We start from the raw sequence: 19036 nt of genomic DNA on the forward strand, positions 1-19036 counted from the left end.
CGGCTTGTTCACTTGTTTGGAGTCTGGAAATTACCCAGGAACCTTATCTGACACATTCCTTAAAGGCAACTTTTACTGTGTTCCCAGATTGGCTGCTAATGCTCCCAGAGGGGGAGGCTAAGCCAGCATCAGCACGGCTGGCCCTGCCTGGCCTCACGTGACATGGGCCTTATTGCTCATGGATGGATTCATTTCCATGCAGGGTTCTGTGTGACATTTTTGTTGTAGAAAGTGAAACTGTGAAGGGCAGAAACTCTACCACCAAGAGACCACATTTATTTTTCCCCATTTTTGTGTTGTCTGCTCTTCTACACTGTAGGGAAGATGTTTCCAATTCTGAAAAATGTCTTTTATATGAAGCATGAGAAAAAGGAATTGGAACCCTTAGCTCTACATCGTAACACTTTTGTGGGGTTCAAAGGACAAGGTTTATATGCTTATGGGATGAAGAGACTTCCTGAAAGGATTTAGATGCCATTCAATGTCATTAAGAAAGAAGAGAGGACAGAGGCATAGTATTGGAGTTTGCTGGTGGCATATGTGTCCAGGATGGCCCAGTGGGAAAGAAAAGAGCAAAGGGGAGAAAAAGGAAGAAAGTATAAGGTTGATTTGGTCTCCAGGGCTTCTTAAACAAGAATGCTATAACTTTGCAATATTTGCAAAGTATCAACCAAACATTCCCTGGAAGACATTTGGGCAGTGGGGGAATTCTGTCAGTTTGGCCATTCACTGAACATTGTTTAGCAGAGTGAATCAATAATACTATCCACCTACCACATGACAGCTTTTCCAGACTCATAATCTTACTCCCACCATATATACACTTCTCACATCCTCGTACCTTGCAGTCATCCAAGATACAAACCCAACTAGTCTTTGACAGCTCATTTAGTTGCCAGATCCAATCAAATTTACAGTAGCAAAAAGACTCCAACTAACACCAATTCAAATCCGCTAATATATGGATTTGACACCTACTTTATGTCGTACCCTCTGCTTCTTGCTTACATGAGGAAATAGCTTCCTAACAGTCTTTCTACTTTGAATGTCTCACTTCGTGTCATTATAAGTGCTTTTACCAGATTAATATTTGTAAAGATCACTTATAGGCTCTCAATATCACCTTGAGCAAGGCACCTGACTTCTCTTGGCTTAAGTTTCTTCATTCATAAAATGCTCACATGCTTATTGTGACTATTAAATGAGTTAATGTATTTAAAACGATTCGAATTTCAAGTGTCTAGTATGTAAAAAGTACTCAGTAAATGTGACATAGTAATGAGAACAGTCATAGCAGTAGTATTAGTAGCTGTGGAGTATGACTCGTCTTATCCACAGAGTAAAGCCTAAAATCTTCATTCTGCACTCAGTGAGCTCTGTGAGGATGCCCTGCGGCATTTCCAGCCCTTTCTTCTGCCTTACCTCTTCATAAAACCTGCCTCCCAGCCAAATGCTACAACCTGATGTCTCCCTACATGGTCTTCCTGCATTAGTTCCTAAGTTCCCTGCATTAGTTAGAAAAACTTTACCTCTGGCTAGCTTAAGCAAAAATGGGAATTTATGGTACAAAGGACTTAGGGAATTCACAGGAAGATGAAGAACTGGGACTCAGGAAGAATAAGAATCTGTGCAGCTTGAGGGACCTCACTGATAGAACACTGTTATAACCTGACTCACTGGCCAGCCCATGAGTTCTGTGTCTCCATTTAGAATTTGCAATAGTCAGCTTAGACAGGGCAATTTGTCCAGCTGGGTCAAGTACCAACCCTGCAATGAGTTAAGTGTACCTGGGAAGTTAGGCATAATACACAATACCTGTGTATTGAGGTAATCTCAAAAGATGGGAGAATGAGAACCAGGCAGGTATCCAAGAGAAATCTCCTGCACCCAAATTTGTACCCTTGTCCATACTCTCTCTTCTCTCCTAATGATCTACCCATGTGACAAGGCTTAAGTCTCATTTCTTTCCAGAAGGCCTTTCCAGTTTCTCTCCCATTCCAACTCCCAGAAGTGGTTGTTCTGTCCTCTGTACTTCTGTAGAACCTTGTTCATGCCTCCATCTTAGCACATACAATGCTGTTCTTTTCTGTTTGCATTGTAGTTATTCGTATATGTGTTTCACCTACTTCTACTTAATGGCGAGTCCCTATAGAGCACAGTATGTTAATGTTGACATTCTTGTCCCACGTTTTACCTGACGTGTGTAGGAGGCACTCGGCACATGCCTCAGAGGACTGGAAGGGACATGGCCTTTGAAGCCAACCAGACTTCAAGCATGGGTCTCACTCCTTCATTCATCACCAACATAACTAAGAACAAGTAACCTTCCCAGGCACCGTTGGCTTCTCCATCTATAGAACTGGGAGAACCATTGCCTTCTTTAGAGGACTGCAATGACCCAGTGAATCAGCACATCACCCAGCACAGGGTCTGGCACATAATGAGAACTTAAAACATATTGGGTCCTTCCTCTCCAATAAATGTCAGGTTTTATTTCTCTATAAGAATAAGCAGCTGGCAAGCAGACTGGGTAATTTCCTGGTAAAATTCTCCTAGGATAAATGTTGGATAATCCAGCCCCATGAGTAACCACAAATTCTTCATATTCTCTTTAACATGATCATTTTAACATTTAAGGTTTAAATATTGTTTAGATATTTACATCTTATTGGAAAATAAGAAAATATGACTAGTCATGTTCAAACCCATAACAGAAAAGACATACCAGAGGAAACCTTGAAATCATAAAACTTGCATGAGATAAGAGTAAAATCAGTATCTTTAGGACTTAGGGTCCCAATTATAAAAATTATGTCAAAGGCATTTCACTGGTATTTTATTAAAACTCTTTCTTTTCTAAAGGGGCTTTAAAGCCAAATAATTTAAACTATGTTTTAATGGGGGGAAAAAAAAGTTGCAAGTTGGAGCCAGCGACAAGACCCAGATGTGAAGCTGTGGGATATTATTTCAGACATACCTGGCTGCTCATTGGCCACTATGGTAGTGGTGTTGCTGTTTATATAGTTGTCTTTTCACATGTGACATAGTTAAACTTCAATTGGACAGTCTGGAGACTTCTGTGTTTATCTGGATATTAGTTTCTTTGAATGGGCTTTGAATCAAAGGCTTTTTTCATAAAAGGCCTTTGATTCAGCCACTGAGGAGTATTTTCTAATAAAGAATGATTACTTCCCCTGGTGGCCACATACATGTGTATCATTGTAGGCTTACTTCCTCTGCATTAACCAGCAAGTTGTAACTCTGTAGCTTTTGAGGGAGCTGAAGGAATGAATAAAGCCACATAGAGGACTTCGATTTAAGTGTTCTTGATAGAAAAAAAGTAATTGGTATTCAAATTTATAAGGACAATCTTCTATTAAATGTATAGGCAGCATAGTGAAAAAGAAGGTAAAAATTAAATTATCTATGAGCAAAGAGTGATAAGATCTGCCCTAATCCTGATGCTGCCTTGTGGGAATCCCAGGGTAGGCATGGCATTTCCATAACATGCATTCTAACTCATAAACACCTCCCACGAGATTCATCCCCAGTTCACTTAACTACACAGCACAGAGTTCACACAGGGTGAGTAGGTATTTCTACTCACTGTAGAGTCCTTATTATTATACCCATGTTTCTTGCGCTTATGCCTTTAATTGTTCGGGTTATTTGACAACAAAGGATTAAATATAAGGCCTTTCCACTGAGCAGAGAGTTACTGAAATGAAAAAGAGCTTTTGAGAGTATTCAATAGAGTTTGGCACAAGTTTATCATGTGCTGGCAGTTACTGGACCCTAGATCCAGAAGTCAATAGGAACAAGTCCCTATGCTCAGAGAGCTTACAAACTAGTAAGATACATAGGTGGGAAAAAAACCTAATACCATCTGACACGTTTTCATGAGAAGATAATGTTAAGAGAGCTGTGAGAGGGAAGGAGGGGTGGTGGGTGGTTGCGTAGGTTGTCTGGAGAACTTGCTGCCTGCACTGAGTCCTAAAGAATGAGTTCATGATGCCAGAAACACAGGAGAGGCTCATCAAATGGGAATGAGTATCAGAACTCTAAGTATGGAGGCTTTTCCTATGCCATTAAAGTATTTTAAGTAGAGGAGTGACTTGTTTGGTTTAGATTTGTTTGATTAAACTATAATTGCCAAACTTGTAAAGTCATACTGATGAAGGATGGAGAGTGGAGTAGGTGAAACTAAATCCTGGAGGCAGGAAGCTGGTGCCTTCGTTCAGGCAAGAAGTTAGTTTACCTTTAGGATGGAAAGAAAACAGGCCATCGCGAGGTACTGAGGAAGTAGTGACACATAGTACATAGAGGTAAGAAAGAGGAAGGAGGAAAAAATGCATGTGGAGTGTCTGACCTGGGCAGCTAGGTGAATACCAGTGAAAGGCACCAAAAGAGGGCACACTCGAAGGGCAGTAGGTTTTTGTAGAAAGCAACAAGCTCATTTTCTATGTGTTGCATCTCATGTGTCTATGGATAGCCCCGAGAAATCCCCAGTAAGCAGTCAGCTATAAGATCTGCAGCTCAGGAAGAAATTGAGACTAGAAATACAGATTTGAACATTGTCATCATATTAATGCTTGGTTAAGACCATTGGATTAGATGAGATCACCAGGAAGAAAGTGTAGATAGAGACAAAACAGAAGGCAGGGAACAGCCCCCCTTGGAATCTGGGTAATAGAGAACCTGCAGGAATTGAGCAGAATGGTCAGGACAATCGGAAGAGAAAGATGTACTGGAAGCCAATATGCAGAAAGGAGGGAGTAGCCCAAATGTGAGATAATACAGGAAGGTCCAGCAGTGTGTGCTTGCATTAGACATCGGTGACTCTGGCAGGCATACATGGAACATTAGAGGCAGAAACCGGCTTGAAGTAGGCTGAGGCAGTAGCTGGTATTAAGTAGGCCACAACTTAAAAAGAAAGTGCCATTTAAAGTATGTAATACAGTAAGTGTCTGTAGGAATAAGAATGTTTCCTCTGTGTCATCATCTTGGCATAATCTGTCCTTGTGGCCTCTTCCATTCAGTACCCAGAGCTGGTGGTCGCTTCCTACAACAATAACGAAGATGCTCCCCATGAACCAGATGGAGTGGCATTGGTTTGGAACATGAAATTTAAGAAAACCACACCAGAATATGTCTTCCACTGTCAGGTAGGAGTCAGCATCATAAAAATAACTTATATCTCCTGCTCAACCAAATATAGTTGCTGCTACGTTGCATTTGTCTTATGTGGAGAGAAAGAACTGAGTTCAAAAATGGAATTGTTGACAATTTTGGAAAATTCTCCCACAGTAACCTGATGTTTGGGGAAAGTGGCAACCCTCTTCCAAACCATTAGGAAGCCTGGTTGGGGACTGTGTGTCATTTTCTTTCTATTTAAAACAGCCCCCATGAAGATGAGTTTATAAAGACGTTGCACTTAAGAAGAAATCCTGGTGTACCACTTCCTCTGCTTAGCAGCAACATATGCCTGCCTACCCGTGTGGACGTCCTTGGCGCCCCGCCATTTCAAGTTCCCTCCTCCCTTGAAAGGCAGTTCAATGGGATTTTGCCAGTCTTAAGTTTATGGGTCCCATCTTACTTACAGATAATAACATTTTTATAACTGGTTTAGGGGAATATTTATCACGAATCTTTCTTAGTTGTTGAGAAATCTAGATGCTATTTTCATTTGGCAAATGCAAAAATCATCTCAAAAAGTTTTGGATATTTTACTCCTGTGACTACTGACATGCATTTCTTCTCTTCTGTTCAACACAATAAGGCTGAAATTTGTTTACACTTGCACATGTTCAGATTTGCCCCATTGCCATGACTTTACCTAAATAATAGGACTCAACCATGGCCCACACATCAACTCCTTTGTTAATGCATGTATCCAGTGATTAGGCATAAGAAAATACAAAACAAACAAGCCAGCTCAAAGTTTCAGTTCCTTAGATACTATGATTCAGAGATACTGAGTGGCAGATTACTCTAAAAACAAATACATCAGTTGGAGGGTGGATAAACCTGTTGAAACTTGTAACCTTAGTGCCATTTTATATCTATGAGCCGAGTATGTTTTTGAGCAAAGATGTGTTTAGACTTTAGAACATTACCGATATAATATGGGGAACAGGAGCTGCTGGAATAAAAGTCCCAACCTCAACTTGATTGAGTAACCTCTAACTCTGGCCACGTTTTTCTAATTTGCTATCTTAAAACAACAAGAAGTCTAGGTCCGCATAGTAAATAACCTTTATTTTTTGAACCTTTGAAATAAGAACAATTTTTTCTTTATTTTTAAGATTATCAAATTTGTCAGTTTGATATGCTCTTTCAGTAAACATAGAGGCACAAAATCCTAATTTTGTTCAGTTTTAAGAGGTCTGCTGAATTACCAGGAAAATACTAAAAGGATTATGGGATAACCAGAAGCACATTTTTGAAAAACAGTATGATTTAAACTATTTTGAAAGTACATACACCCTATCTTGAGTTTTTAAAAGTTTGAGAAGTAATGCATTATATTGTTTTAGTCGATGTACATGATGTTTATCATACACACTGAAAATTTTTAATTAGATTAACTGACTATAGGTAGCCTGTGGCAATAACAGTTTGATAGTATGCTTAATATTCATAATACTGCACAGTAAACAGGTCAGTCGGAGCATAATAATGCTGAGTAAAGAGGTAAATTTCAAAGGTATTTGGAATTAACTGTAATTTTAAAATTACCTTTTTTATCACACAATCATTAATACCAGTGTTGATTGAGAAGAACATTCTCTCTTTCCTCTCCTGATGTCCCTGGGATCATTTACTAAAGACTTCACCAACACTCATTTAATTTCATTTTTCACTTCTCCCTTAATTGATGCAATATATGCATTTTAGAAGAAAATATAACCTTGATTTTTTAAAAAATCAGAAGTATTCTGAATATCCTGCCAAAAGACGCTCACTAAAATATCTCTGTATCCTCCAAATTCTTACTACTGTCTCCACTTTATCCAGTGATCAGAAGCAGATTGGGACTCTAAACTTTACTTGGCATTCTCTTTAGAAAAAAAGTGAGAATTCCAGAACTTTTAAACTTCAGGGTTGATAAGTGACATGTGCAAAAGTCCATGAAGATGCTGAAATTCTAGGTATCAAATAAAAGCCACTCAATTTAACTACATACGTGTTTTAAAGATACTGAGAATCATGATTGTGCTACTCAGCTTTAAATAAGTAGTTCATATAAAGGAACCTTACTATTCATGAAGACACATTCAGAAAATCTTAAGGAAAACCTAGTTGCTGAATACCACTGTGGTTTCTGTTATAAAAATGAATATCTAATTTATTATGTTATTAACTGAATACCTAATTTCTGTTACTAAGTTATTTCTCTTAAGCTGGTCCAACTGTAGGGGGCAGAGTGTTGTCACCAGCTTTGGGAAGGTGCAAAGGTAAAGAACTTTGATCCTTCTCCAGAGAAGACGAAAGGGAAGAGTGGGCACAGCAAAAGTAATTATGAAGGCCTTCTGAGGACCCCTGGTATATTTTCCAGAGAAATAGAATATATATATAAAATCCCCAATTGTACCTCTGTCTGTCTACGTATCTATCTGTGTTGGGTGGTCAGAAGACCCAGATTTGTTTTTCCAGGAATGGGTTCAGGACCTCGTGGAACATGACATAGGGTCAGTGTGCATTGGAGGGCACAGTTTCTTTTCGGATAGTGACATGACTTGCTATAGCTGATATCCCTAAATCAGGACAAAAGCCAGTAAATATCAATGGCTGCTAAAGGAAAGCAGAAGTGCTGCTGTACCAAGTGAGCTGATGAGAGACCAAACCGGGGGTAACTTGGTAGGCCAGGGAAGACACGGATGGATTAATGGGTGGAAGCTAGGTGGGGGGAAAAGGAATAAGGACTGTCTGGTTACCATGCGTTGGATTCTACTGACTATAGGGACAACCATGTTTGTCCGTATTTTATATTTTCCCAGCTCTTCTGCCTTCATGATCTCACTGATCCTTATAACACAGAAACAAAAAAGTTTATTATTGTCCTTTTCCAGTTAAGCAGTCGAACACTTTAAGGGTTCCCCAGCTAGTGAGCAGCCCAAGCAGTACTGGAACTGAGAGGCTCGTTCTCCCGTGTCCGTCATGCCAGCTCCTGGGCTGCATTCCACAGTTTGAGAGCAAAGGCTGTGTCGTTCATTCAAGAGGTCTTGCTGGCACCAGCCATTTATCAGACGTGGGTTAGACACGGTCCTAGAGATGGCTCTCCTCACCATTTTCTAAACCTCAAGGGGAGTTTGGAGAGCCCACAGAATTAAATACGTGTAAGAAAAACCAAAGCCCAGCCCCACTCACTGACCTATCCCTCTTCTTCTCTTTCTTTTGTGCTCCTTGGTAACATTGATTTATTATGACTCATCCCTTCCAGACCCCATCCCGCTGAGATCAGGTAGTTTGAATGTGATGTTCCAATAACTTCAAAATTAGTTTGCTTAGTAGGAAAGAGACCTGTGGATAGGGAGCAGCAATAGGTGCTTATGATTGTACTTTAATAACTAACATAACTAACATGTTAGTTATCCATTTCTTGCTGATCTCTCTGGATTCTTCGTCTTTGTCAGAAGGGTACAACAGCAAACAAATCTGATAGCTCCGAAAAGTGTCATTTGAGGTACTAAACAGCAAATGCACAAGAAACAGGCATTAGTTCCATGTTCTTTTGTGAAGACTGACAGGCTTTTAGCCTAATCATAAAAAGATTGGAGTCTGAAGGCTCATTTCTCTCTGTTAAGAATACCAGGGCCAAACACTTTCTATTTCCTTGGACACTTTCATGTTTTTACTAAAGTGAGTTTTCAGTGTGGGCTCTGGTCCTACATTTTCTATTTTCATTTTAGTAAGAGCTGTCCTCACTTGGAAAGCATTGGTGGACCCTGCACAGAAATCAGCCTCTAGTGCCACCACACCATCTGGCAGTGGCCCTGCTGTCCTCTGCGGCGGCCTCCACACACTGTCATTAGGTTATGTGTTCTGACCACCCTGAGTGGCTTGCCCTGGTGTGGTCTTTCTCTTTCAAATGGAATGAATAGAATCAGAAATATATATCTTAGAATTATCTGCACTGAGGTAAGTGGGAAAGCTATATTTAGAGGCTTGGCTTGGCCAGAGGTTTTTATTTTTACTTTTATTTTTTTCCTGATCTGGTTTCTTTGTTCTTAGCATTCTCTTTTTAAATGATTACCTGACAGGGACCTGAAACCTACTCCGGGGAAAGGCAGAATGTGAAGTGGGGTGTTATCAATTAGCCTCATTTGTGCCAGGGTTTAAAATCCTCAGTTGACTTTTTCCCTCTGTGTGGCTTCATGTCTCATAAAGATTCTATAAAGGTTACAGATGAGATTGCAACTCACAGACATAGCCATCATGTGTGAGGTTCCCACCAATGTGAAGGGAGTTGATCCCTGTGAGGATGATGGTCACACAGGAGGGAACGTGGGCTGGTGCTGAGGAGAGGGCACAGAAAGTTAGCACTCACACTACACCCCTAGCTGACCCTGTGGCTGAGGGACGGGGGTCTCGTGGAGGCTCTGTCATCATGTTGTAGGTAGGACACTTCCTTCTGTCTCTGGTGGAACTATGGAGCTTATTGCAATAATCTTAATTTCTTCTCCCATCAGTTTTTCTCCCTCCTCTGGTCCAGATTGTGGGCCATAATCCAACCAAATTGATAAAACACCTATGGACACAAAGACATAAATTAATTTAAGTGCATTTCCCTATTCATATCATGGCCAGACAAACATTAGAATGTGACTTAAGGAGTTTTTTTTTTTTTTTCATTTAAAGGAAGGGTAATTTCTTACGGCCTGGCTGATAAAAACCAAACACATTTTCTAAGCTTTTCTCTTGGATGTGGCAAGGATGTAGGTACTCTGTAGAAGTCAGAAAAGCAAAATGGATGAATGAATAGATAGTTCTTTGACAAACAGGGCCATATTCAGAAAGACTTTCTGGGATGACAAAATGAAAGAACTTCATAGGTGCTTAGTAATTGGAGAACAAAGTCCATGGACAAGAACATGCCAACTAATGCAAGTAAGACTCAAACAGTTTTCAAATACGATGCTGGATTTACTACAAGTTGGAGAAACCCAGAAGAGGAAACCTCGGCCATCGTTGTATAGATTATATGACACATTCTGAGGTATACAATTATGGACAATTAAATAACATCTATGACATAAAGTTTAAAAATACAGGTTATATGGATCAGACAAAAGGAAACAGCAGCCCAGCAGTGCTGTTTTGTGTCTTTAGGAAAAAGATATAAAGGAATTTAAATGCATGTGCTGAAATGAAATGCAGACATTCGGAAACACTTCTTTTATGCCAATTGAATATGACTAGTCAGACGATCGAGGCTTGAGCTAGACACTGATTCTTATTAAAACCAACAGCAGGAACTTCTTTTTCTGTTTTGGCCCAGGAAGCTGGAAACAGAGAAACAGCCTTGCCAAGCTTCATTCTTTATCTGCCTGCTTTCTGGAATCTTCTCCAAAAAGTAACACAAGAAGAAGCAGAATTTATTATTGGAACTCATCTAGGGAAAATAGAATTAACAGCAAGATTATTTTAAACAGATTCATACACAATTCCTTATCTGAAAATAGCAATGAAGGGGACTGTATATCTTACAAGTGACTAAGTGAGCTCTTTGATGCAGAGGATGCCATGAAGATACATCTTTGAACAAATTGTTTTTATTAAATTGTTTTCTTTGTCTTGCCATGTCATATTGCAAGTGATCAAGCTAAAGTGTTCCATTACTATAAAGACAATCTAAGACTTACTAGCATTTGCTCTGCCCTGTTATATTGTGCCATATATTGGAGGGACAGAATCCAAACACTGAAGATGTTATTCAGCTCCCTAAATGCCTTTCCCTCCTCTTCCCATGCTCAGCACTAAAACTGCTTACCTGGGTTTTCTCCAGTTATGCTTTATCAAGGAATTATTGATGCTGTCCAATGACAGCCAGATGGCACTATGAGTGAATTTTCTGACCTGTCCCTCCCCTTCTCCTCACCACCCTGCCACCCAGCCATTCACTGAGGTGAGAGAAGCCTTGGTCAGAGGGAAATGAATGTCCTCAGGGGTCTAGACTGAATACCAATGGACTTCTAGTTACCTCTTAGAATTATTGTGAGGATGAAAGAGATAATATAGGTGTATCAGTCCTCCTGAGCTGCTACAACAAAATATCATGGACAACAGAAAATAATTTTCCCACAGTTCTGAAAACTGGTTAAGTCCAGGATCAAGGTGCCAGCCATTTTGATTTCTGCTGAAGACTCTCTTCCTGGCTTGCAGACACGTACTTTCTAAATAGGTCCTCATGTGGCAGAGAGAGAGTGCAAGCTTTTGTGGTGTCTACTACCAACATGAAGGTGTGCCCGCATGACATCATCTAAACCAAACTATCTCCCAAGGCTCCCACTCCAAATGCCCTCACATTGAGGGTTACGGCTTCAACATATGAATTTGGGGGTTGGGGGACATAATTCAGTCCATAGCAATAGGTGAACATGCTTTGAAAAGATAAGGTATTATCTTTACACTTGGTTGTTTAACTATCATTGCATGATAGTCACATGGGAGGAAGCTTAAATCTTGGGATTCCCATTTTTCTTGCTTGAATATACTCCTAAAGAAATCTCACCTTAGTTGCAGTCATTTACTCATTCATTTATTCATTCACTCAGCAAATATGTATGGAGTACCCACCCTGACCAAGTCCTCACGGCAACAATTGGCTGGAGCTAAGAAGAGGCTGTCTCTTCTCACAAGAGCTCTTTAATTTGCCCCAGTCCCTACCCTGTCCTATTTCCCATCACCTGGCCAGCTCCTCTCACAATCGTCGGATTCCTATGTGTGCTTTTTATATACAAATGCCAAATGAAGAGGCAATTCCAGAATTCACTCATTCCCATCATTTAAACATTATTTCATAACTAAATGATGATGAGGTATTTAGTGAGTCCTGAGACGCATTTAAGCACATAGTGGTTAAGAGAGGGCCAAAGGGCCATACAGTCTGGGATTGCCATTAGGGTCCCACCACTTAGGAGCTCTTTGACCTTTGGGAAGTCATACAGGAGCATAAGAGAAATGAATACATATAAAGCACTTAGGGTCAAGCACAGATTAAGTACCCAGTGAATGTCAGCTACAGTTATTATCTAACATGCAGGAATGAAATTCAGGATATGTAACAACCTGTAGAGCACTGTCCAAACAGAATGGATGTGGGCCCCCGCCCCCTTTTTGTGTCAGGTATTGCATTTTTAGTTGCTGAATGGGGAGATTGTGACTCAGGAATGCAGGAGAGAAGGGCCAGGGGACCTGGACAGCAGGAGAGCGCTGGCAAACTGTGGGGAAACCAAAGGTACAAAATCCTCTCAGTGTTTTAGTAACTGGTAATGTTGTACTGATGTGCTCAGCTTGAGCATCATCTCTGCTGCCCTGCTTCCACTGTGTGCTAGGTACAGATGCCTTTGCTTCCTTGGCTTAATTTCTCACACTGACTGCCTCAGGCCCAGGTTTCACAAAGGGACCCTCTGGTCTCTGTATAGCTCATATGGTTGCCCTGAAGTTGCTACAGACTAGCTGGTGGGACCCACTCTGTAGGGCCTGGAGCAAAGGGAAGGAAGAGATTGATAAATGTTCTGCTTTTATCTAAAACTGGATTCTCTGTCAAGAGCTGTCCCTCCTAAAGACAAATGATCCTGGGCCACCCTAGGTGGGGCTTCCATTCTCTAGAATATCACACTGTGCTTTTTCTTGATTCAACACCATTTTAATACAGGCAGAAGCAGGTTTAAGAGAATAGCAGGTGGTTAAAAGAACAGAGATATCTCAGAAGGGCAGCCCTCTCCCTCAGAAGTGAGGGCATGGAGGACCCCACTCCAGGAAAGAAGCAGTGAGCAGCAGAGAGGTGATCTGGGCAGTTACCCCAGGCCAGGTGAGCACCCACCAGGGTCGATCTAGGCTGCGACTACCTCTGAGATGCACTGCTGTCTGTACATTGCTTTGGCATCTCCACCTTCTAGGCAGGCACCCACTGGCCGTCAGGCCATCTGTTTCTAAATAATAGACCCTTTTTTCCCCCTCTACAAACCTGACCAAAACCTGATGAATGGATGTGTCTTTAATCTACCGAATACTGCTGGATGACAGGAGCTGTTCGAACATAGCATGCTATTGATAAATACAGAGACATCCATATTCCTCTATGGTCACATTATTATTTTAATTCATTTCAGACAGTGGCTCTCAGCAAAAAGCTTTCCAATTTTTGTGAGTATTTCTTGAAATTATTTGAACACATTATTACATTATTATCGAACAGAATTTTTGGAAGTAGAATTATCACCCTTGTTTCGGGGAAAGTTTTTAACCTTTGATGTAACAAGTAGTCTACACTTTGCTTTTATCATGCTTGTATTTGATTTATAATTTTAAATAGCATGTTCATTATTAGCCAAAGAATTAAACAAGGTGCTTTCTTAGGCAAAAGATCTAGCTTACTTTGTAATTGTAATCTCATAAACACACTGAGTTTATATCCTACATGCTACAAATCATGTTTCCATAGTTGTTTTGTATCTACATGTTTTTGTTGTCCTCTAAAGTTGATGTGCTTCCTCCTTTTGACTTGTTTAAAAAGTTTTTCCAGCACCTCTGTACCATAAGAGGGGTGGGTCATTTAACAACGCTGGTTGCCTCTTGGTAACTTGGTCTGGTGTTACATTGAATAGTCGAACTTAATTCCTTTTATATATCAAAAAACCTTGTTTCTTTAAAATCATTTTGTTATAAACATGGTCTTCTGAGAAGAGAAGGACAGGAGCAAAAATTGTGCACAAGTGCCCACACTCATGTAAACGCACCCAGTGCTCTAGAATCCTGGTCAGAAGCTATATTTCATAAAAGAGAATTATAGTAATGTTGATGGCTTGCCAAAACCTCAAGCAGTGACAAAATCCACAGAGTGTCCTGAAAGGGATGCCTTTGCAAAACCATGCCTCTCCAGATGGTTTCCATTACAGATGTTTAAAAACACATGGCAGCCTGAGTTTGGTTTAGAATTTTAGTTAACTCAGTAGATAAAATAATGCAGATTTGAAACCCTAGCCTATGTATCAGAAAAATCATCAAATCTTATGATTGTTCTTAGGGGAGGTTGGTATGTGATGTGTTGATTTTTAAATGATCTAATTGAAATAATAAAATTAAGAAGGGGTAAAGAAAGGATTGTAAATACAAGAGTATGAGTTAAATTTTCTTCTCGGCAAAGTATTTATTCCTCTAAGCTGTCATATCCAATCAATTTGTATGGGATTCGACAGCCAATTGTCGCTTCCTGAGAAAAACTATGTAAAGAGGTTGTGTTATGGAATCAGCATGAAAAAATGAAAAAAAAAATTCCAGAGTATGAAGCAGAGAGAGGCCAAATGTCCCTGAAGGCCATGAAGTGTTGCCAGAATCCCACCACCTTGCTAAGAATAGCAGATAAGCAGCCTACGCACACGTTTTCCCTTTGGCTTATTCAGCTTTCCCTCTGCACATACTATTTCTAAAAGAGTGCTCTTGGTCTACATTTTAGTAAATTATTTTGACTTACATGTGTGGCTTTTAATCTGGGTGGGGCACCGTATGAAGTGATGTCCCCCATTGTGTTCTTTGGCACATGATGTATGACAGTTACCCCAGGACCACGCAAGGCTCCATCAGTAAAGGCCTGGCTCCCCCTGTCCCTTTCCTTGTGTCTAACATCTAAAGTATCCCACCCTCTGATCCCACAGCTAGGCAGCCAGCAAACAACTCCTGGAAAAGAAGCTGTGTGTGGGAACAGTATTAATCTAATGATGGATATTACTGCATGTGCGGCAACACACAGGGAAGCATTCAGCTGTGTTAAAATTGCCACTAGAAGAATGCTCGTCCAAGAGCTCAAAGCCTTTCAGAAAGTACAGGACAAAGATTCTACAAAAATAATGTCAGAAGGTTTCAGATAAGAGTTGATGGGCTTCAAAGGGCTTGACTCTCAAAGGTAGCACAGTATATAATTCCCCCAGAAAGGAACATATTTCAAGCATTTTCTAAGTATAAAAATGAGAATTGTGGATTTTAATGTCAGGAAAGAGCTCCACAATCAAAGCAAATGTGCTCCTTTAGCAGCAAAGTGCACACACACATACAAAGTAAAGTGTGGGGGAGGGAGGCAGACCCTGTGCACAAAATTTGCATGGACTCATGGAGATTTCCATTATAAATTTAATTTAATTTGCTAAGCAACAGAGACATTTTATTAGCCAGTCTTAGCTACTAATCCATAGTTTCATATCCATACCCACTTAGTATTTATAAACAGATATTGTCTTTTCATCTTCTAATCATTTTTTAAAAAGTAAATGGAAGTGTAAACCCCAGCTAAGCTAAGATAGTGCTACTATCTTGGGAGGTGGAAGGAGATTGTCTTTTGCTTTTCATTTTTGTTTTTTGTGTGTTTGTTTCTCATTTATGAGTGTAGACCTGTTAATATATAGAATTGTAGCATCTCAGGATTTGAAGGAACCTTCATGGTTTTCTGAACCAATTGCCCATTTAATGCCTGAATTCTCTCGAAGAATTCCATCTTCCCCTGCTAAATCTTCATCTTGCCTTGCTTGAACATCCCTCATGTTCCTTTTCCAGAGCAAACCATCCCATCTCTGGCCAGTGCTGGAGAATTTCCCAGTATGCTTGCAGCAGAATGACATTCCACCCTAAAGGACTGCTCATCAGGAACAGAGGCAAGGTCCCCTCAGAATGTCAAGGGGAGCAAGGCCAGGAGCAGGGCAGCTGGCTGTGCACTGCTGTGGGAATGGGAACAAGCACAGAGTACAGTACTGCCTGACTTCCCCCAGCACCTTCCTCAGGTGTCTAACCATCTTTGTCCTCACCTGGCTTCCTTTAACATCATTTCATCAATTACACCAAGTGCCAACCTGTTGCTATGAAAATTGTTGAAAAGACATCACTTTCGGGGAAGTGCTGAGGGAAAGGAAAGTTCTGCCTATCCCCCTGCCACCTCCCAAGCCACACTTCTGATCACGTTCTCTACCTGTTTCATGGCATTTTCTTTAATATGCTTGGTCAAACTGTGAGGACTTGCTAACGTGCAGATCTAGATTGCACTGGATTTTCCCCTCTGTAAACTAAAAGCTGCTGAGACAGGCTTAACACAAACCTCTTGCCTTTAGAACATTACAATACACTGTCTCCTTTGGAAAGAGGACATTTGACCCAAGTTGTACAAAACATCACAAATTCAGACAACATGGAGAAAGAAGGCCAGTTCTTAAATCAGATATGACTCACTAGAAGAGACCTTGATAAGTAAATGAATTTATTTGGAAAAGTAAACACCCTCCAAATTATCTATCCTTTGTACAAATAGGAGTTTTCACATATTGAGTCCTCTGATATGATATCTGCTGATTTGGGACATTGTTACAGAAGTGAAAATATATTAACACCAATTGTTTGTGATAACCAGAACTAGTCACCAAACATCAGAGGCCTGATGGCTTTAATGAAGAGCTAAGGTTTTGTTGTTTATTTATTATAGTTCATAAATGACCATTTATGTAATGCCTGAGGGAATTAAAAACTACTGACTCCCAATACTATTCATGTAGTTAGCAAGTACTATTTTTCATTGACAGTGTAAAGGGAAATCAGTCATCCTTTGCTATTCTTTAATAATTTCACAGCTAGTTAGTTTGTTCTTTTGTTCTAAAGTAATATCAAAATGAATGGGAATGTGACCCTTTGAGCTTCTCAGACCTATATTATTTCAAAACCAAATTAAAGATATCTCCATCAAAACCCTTATGGACTTTTAATGTTGCCCCTATCATGGATGCTTATCCTAAGGGACCCAACACTGTTGAATATTGCCTCTCAGTGGAATGGATTCAGGCCATAGCTATATTACATTATTGCTCTCAACCTCAAACTCCTGTAAAGCAAGGAAGGATGTATATGAGCAAATAAATAATATCTTGTTATTTTACACAGTATCTACCGAAAACTTTTAATGATCATAGGTGTGACTAGTGCATATCAATAATGCCTGGGTGCATAATTCTAGGACAGCAGATAGCTGCAAAATATGATACTTGGGAAGAATTAAAGTGCAGAAATAGGGCAAGGCTTTTCATTTTTAACTACAGAGTATAATTTGCCATGGCATAGTTTTAAAAAGGCCAATGGATTGTTGCTGCCTAGTCCACCCATCTCAAGGTAAGAAAGATGATGTCTTGTTGGCAATGCAACATCAGTTAAAACGAAGTTTGGCATAAATGCCCATGCCTATGCTTGAATTCTTATACTCCTAAAGCCTGCTTACTTGGAGCCTGAATTCCCTTCTCTTCCTCTGGCTGTGAGCCTGAGGGGCCAAGATCCATTCCACTAGTTCATCTAGTTCAGTTACCACCTGTGTTCCAACAGTGAAGTCAGACCAAGAGGAAAGGAAGCTTGCTAGGCTGCTCAGATCATATCCACTCAAGCCACTTTATTTATTATTCCACTAGGGAATGCTCTGCCCTTGAAGGCTGATCCGATGAGGGCGGGCTCGCGGGCAGCAGGTATGCCATGAACAACAAACCCATATTCTTAACATATGTTTAATTTAAGTAACTCTCCTCCTTGAAAATACCTCTTGATTTTAAATCCACATCCTGATTTGCCCACTCTTGTTACCATTTTCTGCTGCCTGTTCTGAATTAATCCTTTGAGGTGGTCATTCCCCGGAAAGAAGAAAGGAAAATGAGAAGAGAGATGCAAAGATGGGAATGTGAATGAAAGAGAATGGGAGAGAGCAGAGGGACGGGGGTCATTAAGGAGAGTCTGTTTTCAAGAGCTAAGTTTTCTTTGAGCTGAGTGAGACGGGAGAGGCAGAGGAAGAAGAGAAATAGAAGAAAAAGGCCCTCAAAAGGTTATCCGTTCATATCCCTTCTGAAGAATGGAAATCATTTTTTGCGATAGAGCTCAATTTACAAAGATTATTTTGATTCTCTGTCGTACTTCATCTCAAAGAATTGATATAATCTAAAAAGTAGTTAAAATTATTAAAATAGTTTCCATAGTAGAAAATTAAATGATTTTATGAACTGTCAAAGTCAGTGTTTAAACTGAGATCATTTGAATTGTATTTTATATAGTGATCATGTCACTGGGATGTCTAAACATTCTTTGTAAAACTAATAATCCCTGATTCTGAATTTTCATCAACAGAAAACTGACTAAAGGTTAGAAATATTAGCCACCAATTGCTGTTATTTGTAAAATCTACAGAGAAGACTGGTTTTCTTGAGGAATTCTGAGTTAAAATACATTTTCACCTTGGAACTATTAACCCTTTCAGAGACTTTTTACATTTTTCTTAGGCTTATTTTTCGCTCAGAGGATCATGAAATTGCTTCAGATACTTGATTTAGAATATATTTAGAAGTGAAAGAGCATTATTTTATGCTAGTAAATGTTACAGCAAAATATCTTATTGTTTGATGTCATCAAATTCATTTTCCCTATTTTTATCTATGTATTATTAATCCATATTTCTACCAAATCCAGGTTTTCTTAGGCCACACCAGCATGGTTAAATGAGGTCTCGTTAACAGTAAAAACTGTATTCCTATGGTTCTCATACCATCCTCAGTTTAAGATTTCTGGGCTCTTCAACTTCTCCCAAATTTTTTCTAGGAGCTCCTGGAGGAGGCTGCAAGTATGTTTACAAAGAAGGTTCCAAGTACCACCTATGATGCTTAAGGCAGCTTGCTGGAACTCCAGCAACCAAGCCTCACCCCCTTCCCCTGTGCTCCGACCCTATCAGACACTTCAGAGCTGGCCCTCACTTACCCCTAGAGTGAGCTTCGCACCCACGTGCTGGTTTCCATTGCTGCAGCACCATTAC

General features: G+C 40.0%; 1 protein-coding gene across 7 annotated transcripts in view; it reads left to right on the top strand.

Annotated features, from left to right (window-relative positions):
* DYNC1I1 (dynein cytoplasmic 1 intermediate chain 1) overlaps positions 1–19036 on the top strand; it is a 288492-nt gene that overhangs the window by 191245 nt on the left and 78211 nt on the right. For all 7 annotated transcript variants that reach the window (XM_036894541.2, XM_036894542.2, XM_036894540.2 and 4 more), the window contains one exon: positions 5040–5165. In XM_036894541.2, the coding sequence (XP_036750436.1) occupies positions 5040–5165 (126 nt within the window). The remainder of the gene's footprint in view (positions 1–5039; positions 5166–19036) is intronic.

Source organism: Manis pentadactyla, chromosome 7, assembly GCF_030020395.1.
Source record: "Manis pentadactyla isolate mManPen7 chromosome 7, mManPen7.hap1, whole genome shotgun sequence".
NCBI classification, from domain to species: domain Eukaryota; kingdom Metazoa; phylum Chordata; class Mammalia; order Pholidota; family Manidae; genus Manis; species Manis pentadactyla.